Source organism: Acomys russatus, chromosome 16 (genome assembly GCF_903995435.1).
Source record: "Acomys russatus chromosome 16, mAcoRus1.1, whole genome shotgun sequence".
Classification (NCBI taxonomy): Eukaryota; Metazoa; Chordata; class Mammalia; order Rodentia; family Muridae; genus Acomys; species Acomys russatus.
In genome coordinates, this window is record NC_067152.1 from 25,786,187 (window position 1) to 25,801,043 (window position 14,857).

General features: G+C 45.9%; 1 protein-coding gene across 1 annotated transcript; it reads right to left on the bottom strand.

Moving 5' to 3' along the window:
* Nucleotides 1-6,492: 6,492 nt before the first annotated feature.
* Nucleotides 6,493-13,776, bottom strand: Krt12 (keratin 12). Its single transcript, XM_051157837.1, has 8 exons — nucleotides 13,237-13,776; nucleotides 11,962-12,044; nucleotides 10,685-10,841; nucleotides 9,370-9,531; nucleotides 9,153-9,278; nucleotides 8,790-9,010; nucleotides 7,352-7,422; nucleotides 6,493-6,620 (listed from the first exon to the last, which is right to left on the bottom strand). The coding sequence occupies exons 1-8, from the start codon at nucleotides 13,774-13,776 to the stop codon at nucleotides 6,523-6,525; spliced, it is 1,458 nt and encodes a 485-aa protein (XP_051013794.1). The 3' UTR covers nucleotides 6,493-6,522.
* Between the last annotated feature and the right edge of the window lie 1,081 nt (nucleotides 13,777-14,857).

The following is a 14,857-nucleotide window of genomic DNA, read 5'->3' on the forward strand; positions in this document are numbered from 1 at the left end:
GCCATCCCAAGTGGGGTAGCTGTTCGGGAAAACAATTACTCACTCAAGGCAGTCTGAAGAACCGTCTACTTTCCGGGTTAGAGCCTGCTGCCCTTTGTGAATTGTTTTCCTTAAACAAAGGTCCGCTTCTGAATCATGTGTTTGTTTCCATGCTTTCGAGGAAGAAAGCATGTATGTGGAGGGCTGCGGTGGGGGTAGCTTACTGAGCAAGTGCTTGCTGCCTAAGTGTGAGTACCCGAGTTTGGTCTTCAGCACCTATGATGAAAACAAACAAACAAACAAACAAACAAACAAGGCTGGATGTAGCATCATGTATTTGTAAGCCCAAATGGCTAGCTCCTGGTTCAGCAAAGAGACCTTGTCTCAAAAAAATAGTAATTAAAAAAAAAAAAAATAAGGTGGACAGATGTAACCTTGGGTTTTCTGCGCATGTCCCAGATCCTGAAATAGCGATTCTGAAAATTTATTATCGTGAATCAATGCCTAGGCCATAAGCTTTGCTTGTTCCCCAACTAGCTCATAACCAATATTGCTCATTTATTCTATGTATGCAACATGGCTGGCTACCTTTCCTCAGCTTCAAGCATCTGTTGTCCTCGGAGTCCGGGATGAGTCTCCCACCTCTGGCTCTATCCCAGAGTTCACCTCTTTCTGCTGGTACTCCCACCTGCTTCAGCTATAATATGCCATCAGCTTCTTATCGGCAGGTGATGCTTTAATACGGTACACAAGAGACAGAGAATGATAAAGGAAGACCTGACACCAACCTCTGACCTGTGTAGCAACACACACACACACACACACACACACACACACACACACACACACACCATATGTGGAACATAACATCAACAGTGACATGTTTTTTTTTTTAAGATCATACACCTGTTGTTTTTAAAAAGATTTATTTATTATTATGAATACAGTGTTCTGCCTGCATGCACACCCGCAGGCCAGAAGAGAGAATCACATCACATTACAGGTGGTCATGAACCAAGATGTGGTTGCTGGGAATTGAACTCAGGACCTTTGGAAGAGCAGGTGGTGCTCTTAACCACTGAGCCATCTCTCCAGCTCCCCCCCCCCAATAGTGACATCTTTTAGCAACTAAAATTCACAGTGAATTTTAGGCAAGACCTGAGTACCGAAATTATTTCTGAAATGCTTTATGCCTGTGCTTCTGCTTTCTATGAAGTTTTAATATCTATTCTGAAATGTTCAGACACACCATTTTATGCCTTAAAGCTGGGGATTTATCCATGACTTTGGGTTATACTGTGAGCCCTAATATCACAAAAGCTAAGTGCTTGAGTGCACTAAGGTTGCCCTCAGCCTGTTTTATTGGTCACAGGGTGTTTATGAGTGTCTCTCTCGCCTTCAGTATGAGAACAGCTGCCTTAGGACCGTCATCCTACAGTTTTCAAGGGGTTCGCTGCTCACAGAGCTCCTGTGTGGGAACAGCCTTACCTGATTCTGACGGTAGGATTGCTGACCAGGGAGCCCCAAAGACTTACATGTCTCAGTCTCTGAAATTCTGGCAATTGGGCTCAGGTCCTCATGTTTAATGGCAAATACTTTATTGACTGAGCCAACTCTTCAGCCCATGATATTAATCTTAATTAAAATTTCATCTTATATTCACATCTAACATTTAAGAAACATTTACTCAAAAAATGTCATTTACTTAGCTGTATGAATACATTTTCATTTTATTTGATATTTTAGTACATTTTGAAGAGGTCAAGAAGGTCAGATTGCCTGTCTGACATTCTAAACATTAATTAATTACTAACGTCATTTTACGTCACAGGAAACTGTCTGCTAGGCCTGCTGTGGAGTGATTACTAGTTAAATAAGACAATCTTAAGTGACTAAGTTGATAACGGAAAGAAACTTTTCTTCCTCCTCCCCTCGCTACTCTCTCGACCTGAAATAAGCTAATATACTAATCTCATATGACTGGAACAAAGGAGGGAGCCTTTAAAAATCCCCTCTCTGAGATTCCAGCAGGTGGCGCTCTCACCAAGCCAAAAGGAGCCTTGCTTTGCATCTTTAGGGGTTTTTCTAGGTGGTTTCCACTCCTCTGGGCATCAAACACATTTGTTTAAATGACTAAAGTCCGTTTAGTATTTGATTATTAGACTAATGCATGTACTTGTTAAGCTTTTAAGACATACACAGGAGGAAAAATAGAGTATACGACTGGAAACCCCAAGAGAGTGCTGGGACAATTCAGCATATATCACATTTCCCGGACTCTTAGCTTCTACAAAACAACTGCGTATACAACAAGAACTTAAACTTGAAAAAGTTTAGACTTCGACATAACTGTAAACAATATGTCTCTCTCTTGCTTTTTGGTCTCTTAGCTCCATCCCATGTCTGTGTCCTGTATTGTTTTTTCCCCCTGCCTCCCCCTTAGTTCCCCCAAGGATACGTTCTCAACTTGTGTCTTGCACCGAGTTGGGGATTATGATCTCATGGTAGAAGCTGGAGGCTCACGAGGTCATTATTGCGGCCCAGAAGTTCATGTTCTCCCCAAATATGCACATTAAAATCTAGTCACCAGTGTGGTGGCATCGAGAGGTGAAGTGTTTTGGAGGCGCTGAGGGCAGAGCCCTTGCAAACAGGATCAGTGTGCTATAGAACAGAGGCCTTGGGGAGTGGCTTCCGTCCTCTGCCACCTGGCCAGAAAGTGGGCCCTGAACAGACACCTGGCAGAACTGTGAAAAATACAGTTCTGTCATTTATACTCCCTGCCCCTGGCCTAAATATCTGTGTCACAGCAGTCCAAATGAATTAGGACGGATGCTGTGCTACCTGCATCTCTTGCCAGTGAGAAGACGGATTTCACTAAGCCTTTTAGACTTCCGTTGCTAAGTGGAGACTGGAGAATATCCCACAGGGACAGTGCGGGGGGGGGGGGGGGGGGGTGAGGGGGAGGAAGACTGTGATTTGGAACTTGATGCTAGTTCCTGCAATCCCAGCCATTGGAACCTCACTGGGAGAATCTATGAAATCATTGGTAATTTTTAGATAGCCGTCATAGTTCCTCAGAGTATAACCTTGTAAGCATCTGGCGTTCCCTGAGACTAAAGCATAGCACAACAGCATTTTGATACCTACATATTATGTATTTGCCCACATTCATTTCCATCGCCTTCTCCTATCTTCACCTCCCTCCTGCTGCTGAGCTAGCTTCACATGGGGTTTAAGTTAGGGTTAGGATTAGGATTAGGTTTGACTTTGGAAAGAGTTAGGGTTAGGTTGGGTAATATTAGGAGTTAGGGTCGTCTGTAGGCACTACTTAAACAAAAAAACTACTTTATCTTGGTTTTCTTATACCTTTACCTCCTTTCCAACAACCTGCCCAGCCGCCCCCCCCCCCCCCCCGGCAGTACTTGGTAGGAGAGAAAGAAGGTTCGTGAAGACAGGGGGTAGAGATCTCTTTAGCTACTTCCAGCTTGTTAGGGTCATCAGGTTTTTTTTTTTTTAGGGTAGTACCAATCTCAAGTCTCAGGGTATCCAGCAGTCCAGCTAACCAGCAAACCAGCAAATGAACTGGCAGCCTTCTTCCTCCTCCTCCAAGTGTCTCCTCAAACCATCCTCCTTCAAAACATCCCTTTTGCTCTGTTATTTATACCCACTCCAAGTCCTCAGAATTCAACTGACGGTAGCTGGCAAAGACCACACCCCTCTTTGAACCTCAAGAGGCGATTATTAGCTCTATATAAGCTAAGGCAGCCCCATATCCCACACTTGGGATTAAAACAAAAACATAACATAACTGGGATTTTAAAGAAACCAAAACTTCTACTACAGATGTCCTTGGTCTGTCACTTCTTTCCACATGAGTGTCAAGAGGTGAGGACAATTGGGGTCATTATGGAGGCCACCCCGAGAAGTGATCGATGTATAGACAACATCTGAAAGCACAGGACCAGACGTGACTAAGCAGGGAGTGAGTATAGAGGGGACATGGAGGATGGAGGCAACATCCCAGGTTCATAGAGAGGAGCCTAAGAGGAAGCTTCCAGTGGGAGTGGTGTCTCGGCGACACACGGCAGGAATGGGGGTGGGAGTATTTCGAAGAGCAAGGAAGGCTGAGAGATGAAGATAGCTCGGAAATGACTGTTAGGCTTACACCTGATCACACCGCTTTTGAAATCCTTAAGTCTCTCACCACTCAGATATTCAGATGTAACTAGTAAGCAAAACTGATGGTTTAAGGCTGTAACTATTCACAGGCATTTGAGAAGACCATGGTAGTGACATCAGGCTGGGGACCTTGCTTAGAACAGGCCTAGGAAGCCTCTTCGGGTCTGAAAGGTCAGGTTTATCTAAGACAGTGCTGGAAGAGGGTGCCTTAACACAGAGAGATGTGTGCATGCCGGAGGGAGATGAAGAGTGGACTCGATGCCACTAAGAACTTAGAGGAAGGTGACATCAGACAGCTGAGCCCTGAAGCAAACCAGCTAAAACTGGAATCACCCTCTGAGGTCTTTCTCAGCTGTAGACATTTTCAGGCTAAATTTTTCCTCCCTCCTCTGCCCACTTAAGTATTCCTTATTTATTAATCTTTTACCTGCTTTTGTCATCTCATTTTGGTTCCAGAGAGTAGACAATAATGGCACATACACAGACAGACAGACAGACAGACAGACAGACACACACACACAGGCACAGACATACACATACACAGACACACACAGGTACATACAGACACAGACACACACGGACACAGGTACATACAGACACAGACACACACAGACATAGACACACAGACACAGACACACAGACACAGACACACACAGGCACACACAGACAGACACACATAGACACACAGACACACACACACGGAGAGAACTCTGAGGCTAGGGGCATAGAAGCAGATCAACTGTAGCATACTGAAGTCCTGGGTTCAATCCTGATCATTGTAACAAAGAAAAAGAAGGAAAAAAAATGCTATTCTTCCTTTGCCTCAACTGGGTACTGTCTAGGGCCAACACTTTCTGAGTCCCTGGTGTTTTATGTAGACTGCCTCATTTAATCTGTACAAAACTGGAGGCAGGAAAGAAGGTACAATGGGTAAAAGAGCCTTTGTGAGGAATTGAATTAGAGTTAGCACATGCATAAAAAGCAGGGCAGACATATAATCCTGGCATTGTGGGCCAGAGAACCCCAGGGCCAGCCCACCTAGCTTCTGGTTCATTGAGAGAACCAGTCTCAAGGGGGAGAGAGAAAGAAAGGGAGAAGTCCAAAGTTCTGCTCTGGCCTGCACATGCATGGCTGCCGATGTGTGCACTTGCACGGTCCTGTGCATGCAACACACATGTAGTCACTCAAGATTAAGTAACAGAGCTATGACTTGAACCCAGGCTGCCTTCAGAGCCCTGCGTCTTTCTCACTAAATCCTACACTTGGTTTCTTTCGGGAGCGTTGGGTTTGACAACTAGATCGAACCACCATCTACTCTGGTTTAGACTTGGGTTTTCTTCTATCTCAGCTCAGAACTGCACTGTGGCTTGTGGGTCTGACTCACTGTCATAAAGCCCCAGCCTGGGCCTCACCAGTGCCAGACAGGAGGAAGGAGAACAAAGCAAGAGAGGTCCCCGCCCTTGGCTCTTGTAACCCATATGTGCGTTATTCCTTTTTTTTTTTTTTTTTTTCACTGTCTCATTGATTTCTGAAGGAAACATTTACTTGCCTCCAAATAACCTGATTCCCCTCTTTCCCCATTCTTCCTTAGAATGTCTGTGAGCCCTCTGTCAAGGTGTCACCTTGCCTGGTAGATGCCTACCTCGGCCCTTGGGTGTTACACTCTCAAGACCAGGACCAAGTCTTATTCACCACCGAATCTCCTGTCTTCCAGTCTATAGGGACTCATTAAGTGTATGGAATTAAGTTGTATAGGGACTCATTGACTGGATGAAAGAAGGCCTAGAAAGGGAATAGAGTGACTGTTCTCTCCTAGAGTGGAAAAGAGGACATTTCAGCAACTTCAGCTGGGCTGGCACAGAGAGGATAGCTCCCTAAAATAGCCTTCACTTAACCTCCAGCCTCAATTTTTTTTGGTCTGATTGCTTATCTACTTCATTATCAGCATCTTAAAAGCTTGTGCCTGTGCCTTTGAACTTATTGTTGAGATCAAGGAGGAACGCACTTCGCTTTATTATTGCCACTAGTCTTTAATTAAAGTCATGTTAAAGTGACAGTACTATTCCATCAAAGCTCTGGGGTCAAACAAATGGTCCAGGCGACCAAAAAAAACCCTTAGTGGGAAGACTTCTTCAGGCCCAGGAAGGTGTAAGGTGATTTGGGGTTCCAGTGAAGATTAACACAGCCCACAGGGATTTGTAACTGGGTATTGATCCATAAATGCTGACAAGACCCAACCTGAATAGAGAGAACCCAAAAGAAGGGGAAACCAGCCCAAACAGACACTGAATGAATTGATAGAGCACACGGGAGCGGTAACTTCTGGCCATCAACGTTGCATTCTGAAGGAACCAGTGTGAGGTCTTACATTGCTTCCTCAAGTTCCTGAACTTGGGATGAGACCACTTCGCCGTTCACTATCTCCTGCACAACTGTCTTGATCTTCCGAGTTTTATTTGGGTCTAAAGGTTAAAAGCAGAAAAGGAAGGGCAGGGTGTGGGGTGGGGTGGGGAGAATACTTATTACTAACCAATCACCAGCCCAAAGTTTATTCTTCTTCGACTTAAGCTTTGCATCAAATTTAGACTTTTGGAAGTGACTTTCACTGCAAACCAAATGAGTTTTATTTAGCGGAAATGAAACCCAGTTCTGTCTTGTGCACAAATCAAAACACTTTATGTCTCCCACCATCTCACCGTCCCCCAGGGTCTTGCTAAGTAGCCCAGGATGGCCTGGTGCTCACTATCTTCTTTGTTTTCTTTTCCTTCTGAGAGATGGGATGGTAGGCAAGCACCACCAGGCCTGGTGCACTTTAAAATCTTTAAGAAGTGTGCATGGTGGCTCACGCCTGTAATCCCAGCACTCGGGAGGCCGAGGCAGGCGGATCTCTGTGAGTTCGAGGCCAGCCTGGTCTTTGTCAAGAGTACCACGGCAGCCAGGGCTACACAGAGAAACCCTGTTTCCTGGTGCTCACTGTGCCTTCCTAGAGTAGGATTCTCATCACTTGAGCTTACTGAGCATTTTAATACACTACCCACTGCCCAGTTTGCCTCAGGAGAGGCACTGATGTATCCTCTGCTCAGAACACAAATATATTTTAAGTTATTTATGCTCAACATTTAGAGCGAACTTACAGGTTAGTCATTAACGAATGAGATTCGGACTTATTTTTAATGATTCTTAGTGTCCATACCTTTAGAGGAATCGACTGATGGTGTCTGAGGTTTGGAGACACCAAGGGATGAGCTTTCATCAAAACCGTGGCTGTAAAAAAATCAAAGGCTGTGCTCACATGACTGCTGGGTAAGTAAGGATGAATCTGCTGCTTCTGTACAAAGCACCAGGGATGCCTTTGCAACCACAAGGAACGATAGAGATGCTATTACTAGTTTTTTGGCTGCATGATGCACCCTGAGGGTAACCAATGGGACTAACTCGTTTCTAAAGTGCCTACAATGGGCTCTGGGGGCTGGGGAGGCAGCTTAGTCTCAGAAATCGGCTTTCTTATTTGACAATCTGGAGATCTTCCCCTCCAGATTAGGCAGCTATTGTTTATGGCAGGCTTGCTACCTTGGGATCGTGGGACAGGGGTGGTCCAGATGGCTACTATGGATGCATCATCCCCAGCATCAGGTCATCAGGTGGTTCTTCTAGAACATGGAAGTGTTCACTCACAATGAGCAACTCATTAATGCTCGCTGTAACACCTAAGTCCTCACTTATAATGTAAGCGCTCATTTACGCGGAATATTTTGCTTATTAGTATCAAGTGAGATAATGGCTGAATTCTGCATAGTATTTAGTATAAACAAATGTATTTTCTTTCTTTCTTTCTTTCTTTCTTTCTTTCTTTCTTTCTTTCTTTCTTTCTTTCTTTCTTTCTTTCTTTCTTTCTTTCTTTCTTTCTTTCTTTTTTGGTTTTTCGAGACAGGGTTTCTCTGTGTAGCCTTGGCCATCTGGACTCACTTTTTAGACCAGGCTGGCCTCGAACTCACAGCAATCCGCCTGCCTCTGCCTCCCGAGTGCTGGGATTAAAGGCGTGCGCCACCACGCCCGGCAACAAATGTATTTTCTAGATTTGTTGTTTTTCCTTTGTTCCTCCTTTAAGAAATAATTTTTGTGCGCATGCATGCATGCATCCCCGCGCGCGCCTGTGTGTGTGCGTGTGTGCGTGCGTGTGCGCGCGTGTGTGTATATATATGTGCGCGCGCATGCGCATGGTCGTGTATTGGTCCTGGACTACCCCTTGTTTGAGACACACTGAGCTACAACCTTCTGGGCATATTCCTGTCTCCACCCCGCATCTCCAGTAGGAGTGATGAGATTAGAGACACGCTTTATGTGGGTTTGGGTATCTGGACTCAGTTCTTTACACTTGCAAGCTCTTTACCCTCTGAGCTTCTTCCTCGCCCACTCCTTCCTGCAGACAGTCTTACTATGTAGGTGTAGCCCAGGTTGGTCTGGAACTTGGCCTTCTGCTGCCTCAGATTTCTAAGTGCTGGGGTTACTGGCAAAATTTATTCCTTGTTTAATCTACTACAACCCCCTTCACTTTTCCCATTGCAGGAAAAAAACCAATCTGCATCAGTTGTCCGCTGTCTATCAGCCCCTGCGATGTTTCTGATGCTCACCCTTGGGTATCCCCGTCCAGCAGCCGGCGGTAGGTCTCAATCTCCATCTCAAGGCGGGCCTTGACGCCCAGCAGACGCTGGTGGTCCGCGTTCTGGCGCTCAGCGTCGGCCCGCACCTGTTGGAGTTGCTCTTCCAGGCTGCCTATAAGCTGTTGCACCTGAGACAGCTGGCAGCAGTAACCACCCTCGGTTTCAGCCAGTGAGCCTTCCAGGGATGACTTCTGCAAAGTGGGAGAGAGATAGAGCAGAGTGGGGGATCCGAAAACAGGTGGGCAGCCCACGGTCCAGCGTACAGTGGGTGCAACGTTTTCTCGGGAAGCTAAAGGATGTCGCATCCCTCTCTGCGCATGTCTGTTACCCTACCATGGCAAGCTGGGACTGGAGTTCAATCTCCAGGTTCTGCGCCAAGCGCTTCAGGTCGGTGACCTCGCTCTTGCTGGACTGAAGCTGCTCGGTGTTGCTGCTGATCTCTTTTCTGAGCTCTCCGCTCTGCAACAGCCAAGTGGGCAGGTGGGGTGAGCTCTGTGCTGCCTCAAAGGGCTTTCTGGGAATGCGTCAAATCTCTCTGTCTTGGTGTTACCTTTTCAAGGAACCAGGCCTCTGCGTCTTTTCGGTTTTGGTCAGCCATGGCTTCGTACTGGGCCCTCATTTCGTTGAGGATCTTGGTGAGGTCCACTCCAGGTGCAGCGTCCATTTCTACATTGACCTCACCTGGACCACCTGCCTGGAAACTTTGGAGTTCCTAGGGTCAGCAATGGAAAGAGAAGGGTGCAGGAGTTCATGTGATTAGTGGCCCTCCTCCAGATACTTTGACCTCCTTGGGTCTCTTCATCCACGATAATAATAAAATTATATTTTTGACTGAGTTGGTATAAAGGCGAACTAATGCAAGACATAATACATTTTTAGCTTGAAAACCTGCCTTTTCTCCTGATTAGGAGGAAAAAAAAACCCCCCAAGAAACCAAAAATCAAGATATTTTCTCAGGTTTCTTGAATGACCAAGGACTTTGTAATCTGTGCCTGTGGTTGTTGGCTCTGCTTCTGGGACATCCACTTCCTATAATTTACACTGAGGGAAGAGACCTGGTGTGCACGTTGCTGCTGCAAAGCTAAGGCTGCAAATGCAACCTGCGCTCATACCCTATTTCACACCGCAGTCACTGAGAATCCAGCAGAAGCGTCCTTAGAAGCCCACTGCCAGCATCCTTTCTTCCTTTCCCTGCACCAGCCTCTGATATACACATCAGATTTCCATGTCTTATACGGAGCAAATTTCTCCAACACACGTGACGTACATTGTTATATGCAGACTCTTGTTTTAGTTTTTGAAATACTTCATATTTATAGAAAATATTTAATGAAGATAATTTAAATGCCTGCCACCACTAAATAATAAGAATAACAAAATCAGGGCTGGAGAGATGGCTCAGTGGTTAAGAGCACCGCCTATTTTCACAAAGGTCCTGAGTTCAGACCCCAGCAGCCACATGGTGGCTTCCAACCATCTGTAATGTGATCTGATGCCCTCTTCCGGCCTGCAGTTGTACATGCAGGTAGAACACTGTATACATAATAATAAATCAATAAATCTTTAAAAAAAAAAAAGAATAACAAAATCAGAATTCTTCTTGCCATCCTGAGTCTAATACTACATATAATCCCTTAAACCTTCATAAAAAGATTCATCAGACACACACACACACACACACACACACACACACACACACACACACACACGGGAAAGAGGGCAGGTTGGGGTGGGGGCTAGGAGGTGCTCATACAAGAACGCCAAAATTAATAGCTAATTTAATACATAGACAATATATTCTCCAACTTCACTAATTCAAATTTGTAACTTTTGGGTCTGGGAGAAAAAGACTAAAACTGTCTAACCTCCTCGTGGTTCTTCTTCATGAAGGCCAGCTCCTCAGTCAGGTTCTCAGTCTGCGCCTCCAGGTCGGCTCTGGCCAGGGTCAGCTCGTCCAGCACCCTGCGCAGCCCATTGATGTCAGCCTCGACGGTCTGGCGCAGGGCCAGCTCGTTCTCATACCTGAAAGCCAAGTGCCAACAGCTTAGGAAGTCAACACTAACACAGTCATTGCCGTGGGGCCCTGGCCATCTTCAGGGCTATTTGATGTATGGATCTGTGTGCGCGGAGAGCCAGAGATAATGGCGCATATCTGCAATCCCAGTACTTGGGAAGAGGAGGCAGGAAGACCATGAGTTCAAGGTCACTCTCAGCTACATAGTGAGTTCAAGGTCAGCCTGAGATACATGAGACCCTGTTCCCCTTAAAGAAGAAAGAGGAGGAGGAAGAGGAGAGGAGGAAGAGAAGGAAGAAGAAAAAGAATAAGAACAGTACACTAAAAGTGTATGATGCAATTTTGTATTCTCTCTCTCTCTCTCTCTCTCTCTCTCTCTCTCTCTCTCTCTCTCTCTCTCCTCCCCCTCTGTATTTATGTATGATTTCTTACTGTTTATCTGGAGAGAAGGGAATAAAGATGAAGAAATAATGAGGGGATAACTTTCTACCAACAGTGACCCTTGCATCCCTGGAAGCAGGTTTTAACACCATCCTAAAACTAGCTGGAAATGAACTGATAGTTACTGTGTTTGCTTGAGTTCTTTTGTGGGTAGTTTTAAACCTTGATACTTTGCTAGTAGCTTTTTCTAGATCTTCACAGGTTCAGGACTATTGCCATTACAGCTTCCTGTCAGGACATTTTGTAATAGAAAAAGGAAATTAGTTTGTATTCCCTCTGCACAGGAGGGTGGGGTATGGGAAAGGAGCTAGAATATAAAATAAATGCATGGTTCATCTTTTAGCTGTATGTGTCACCAGGGAAATGATTGTTCCGTTTAACCCCTTGGCAAAATATCAATCCATTTTGACACATTAAAAATTCAGGTTTAAACATAGGCATAATTATCATGTTGGCTTATGACTCACTATGAAAAGAGGACCCGTAGCCCCAGGTGGGAGCAACTTATAACCTAAGTCTGTGTAGGGGGAATGGCCTGACTTTCAGTGCTCTTCAAACGCTCTGTGTGGACTTAGGCGAGCACTGAAGGTGTGGAGCTTGTGGACTTGAGGATATTCGAACCGTTTGCCATCAGTGGAGGCAACAAGTGGGGAGTGGGAGGAGGAGAGCTATCATCGGTGGACTCACTTCATCCTGAAGTCCTCGGCAGCCAGCCTTGCATTGTCGATCTGCAAGAGGATCTGAGCATTTCCCACACTGGCAGAGATGATCTGAAAGAACAGGGGGAGACGTAGGGAAACGGGCTCTAAAGTATCATTTTGGACACTAAGAGAGTAAATGGTGATGCTAAATGCTTTTTCCTTCCATCCAAACTCCATTTTAACATCACTCTACTTTCATCTTTCCAAGTAGCAAGCTTCTAAATGGCTTTTCCATACATCTTTAGTTTTGGTTGCTCTTCCCTCCCCACCCCTACCTTCCCCTCCATCCCCTCCTCATACTTGTTTAAAGCGTTCCATGCCAGTATTCCCCTCTCCACTTTCATACCACATATGTTTTACTGCACCACCCCCTTAAGCACTCCTCTCTTGCTTTCTGGTCTCTACAGGCACGCATGCAACCCAGACATAGAAACCTAAACAGTCCAAACTAGCATCCACACCTGAAAGATGGCCTTTGCCTCTCTGGGCTCAGGTTACCTCACTCAGTATAATGGTCTGCAGTTCCATTTTCCTAAGCTAAAGGCTGTGGAGGCGGCTCAGGGAGAGAGAACACTCACTTGGTCACATGCTTGAAGCCCTGCATTTGCTCCCCAGCGCCCCAACAAACAAAACAAATAGTAAAGCAAAAATCTCCGAAGGGTTAAGATAGCTTCGTTTTCTCCTCCTTCTCCGCCTCTCCTTTTTGAATATTTTTCGAGACATGGTTTCTTTGTGTAGCACTGGCTGTCCTGGACTCATTATGTAGACCGGGCTGGTCTCAAATTCACAGAGATCTGCCTGCCTCTGCCTCTCAAGTGTTGGGATTAAAGGTGTGCGCCACCACGCCTGGCTGACAGCTTCATTTTCAAAAGCAAATGTATTGGTAAAAAATAATGTTGAAGCTGAGTTCCACCTGTCATCCCAGGATTCAGGGAGGCAGAGGCAGGTGGATCACTGTGAGTTCAAGGCCAGCCTGGTCTACAAAGCGAGTCCAGGACAGCCAAAGCTATGCAGAAAAACCCTGTCTTGAAAAACAAACAAACAAACAAACAAAAAAGTGGAAAAGTTTAGAAATGTACATTTCTTTTAAGAAGGCTACAGAAGGATAGCCATTTTATGACGAATGGAGCTGCACTTCTGAGCCTCTTGAGAGGAGAAAATTCTCCAAAGCACAATCTATTAAAAAAATTCTAAGTTAAGAGGATTTATTATTATAAAACATTGTAATACTTTTAAAGGTTTCTAACACCCTTCTCCTTACCTTATTCTTGAGGTCCTCAATCAGTGGGTAATATTTGCTGTAATCTCTCCGGGACCTGGAGTCTCCGGTCCTTTGGGTTTCATACCACTCTCGAATTTTGCTTTCCAGTTCTTCATTCGCCTCCTCCAGAGCACGGACCTTACCCAGGTAGGAAGCTAATCTGTCATTCAGGTTCTGCATGGTTTCTTTTTCAGAACCGGAAAGAAGCCCTCCATCATTGCCAGAGACAATATACAGAGAGCCACCGCCTGAGCTTCCCCCTGTCCCCATCCCCAGCCCTCCCAGGCCACCTCCCAGAGGTCCCCCGTAGGCAGTGCCAAACCCTGCCAAGGAACCTGTGGAGCCACCGCTAAGGCCAGAGCTACAACCAAACATGGAAACAGCAGAAAAGAGCCCCCCATAGCCAACGCCAAAGCCAGAGGCCGTTCCTCCATAGCCGCTGGCAACACTAGAAGCGGATGCACCCCAAGGTCGGCCTGCTGCCCCGTTCTGTGAGGATGACCTCCTGGACATCCCAGAGGTGTGGACTGAAAGTGACATGCTGATGTTGAAGACAGAGGTAGAGTGAGTGAGAGCAAGAGAGAGAGAGAGAGAGCTTGGCAAGGTGGTGACCCCAAGAGAGGCTGCAGTGCTGCTATGCCAGAAGGGGTTCACGCCTTTATAGGCTGTGGAGGTGGGGGTTGCAGTTGAACAGTTCACTCTCCATTCCAACTAGGATGCCCACCCCCCTCTCCCCAGTCGGCCAGCTCAGCAGATATGTGATTTATGCCTCATGAAAATTCACTGACGTAGCTATAATTCAATAACCATTTCCATGAGGTATCTGTCACATAAGACGGCTGGGTGGAGTAGACAGGCTGTCCTAAGGAATCTGTCACCTTCGGTTGTTTCCTTGCTTGTGTTCTCAGCACTGCCTGTGTCTTCCCGGTACCAGGAAGGAATGGATGGACTGTTAAAGTACCCTTCTGAAGCCTCGTGCTCCCTAAAGCGCACCCCTCCTCGCCCCTGCTGGTTTCTTTTGGAGACATTATATAAACCAGCCTCTCATGCTGTGGCCCTCTCTGCAGAAACAGCTCCAGAGGCGGATGGGGAGTGCAGTAGTGGGAGGTGGGAAACGGGTGCATTTTCGGAGCAGATACTGGGAATTTGAGTTTTCAAGGTTCTAAAAACATTTGCTGTTAGGAGCTGTGTGGTTCTTGCTTTTCTGACTTGGGGAAGCAGAGCAACTAAACATGGCAATGTGCTGTTTGGAAGTCGAACGGTGTAGTTACACACTTCGAGCTGGCTTTCTTAGTAAACCACAACACTGGGGCTCTTGGGCCGAATGTTCACTACTGTTCCTTCAATGACGTCACCCATGAGAATTTTGTAATAAATGTGTTGACTGAATGGACCGTATATCACCTAGGTCTTTGCACCATTAACAATGTAGACAAAGCGAACCGCTGTCCAAAATAAGAAATGATTATAACTCTAAGCTCAAGAAGCCAACAAGCCATCTCAATTGAGAATGAGGGATTCGCTTTTGCAGTGTAGAACAACCAATGGTAGGCCGTCTTACTAAATTTCTTCCCAAATGCTCTGGGAAGCACCATCCTAAGGATTTTATCCAGGGGCTGGA

Excerpts from the sequence above, each read along its gene's own strand:
- Krt12 (XM_051157837.1), bottom strand. The coding sequence starts at position 13,776 with ATGTCACTTTCAGTCCACACCTCTGGGATGTCCAGGAGGTCATCCTCA. Across the intron at positions 10,842-11,961 it reads GCCGAGGACTTCAGGATGAA|GTATGAGAACGAGCTGGCCC; the intron begins GTGAGTCCACCG and ends CTTGGCTTTCAG. Across the intron at positions 6,621-7,351 it reads ATCAGTCGATTCCTCTAAAG|ACCCAAATAAAACTCGGAAG; the intron begins GTATGGACACTA and ends TTTAACCTTTAG.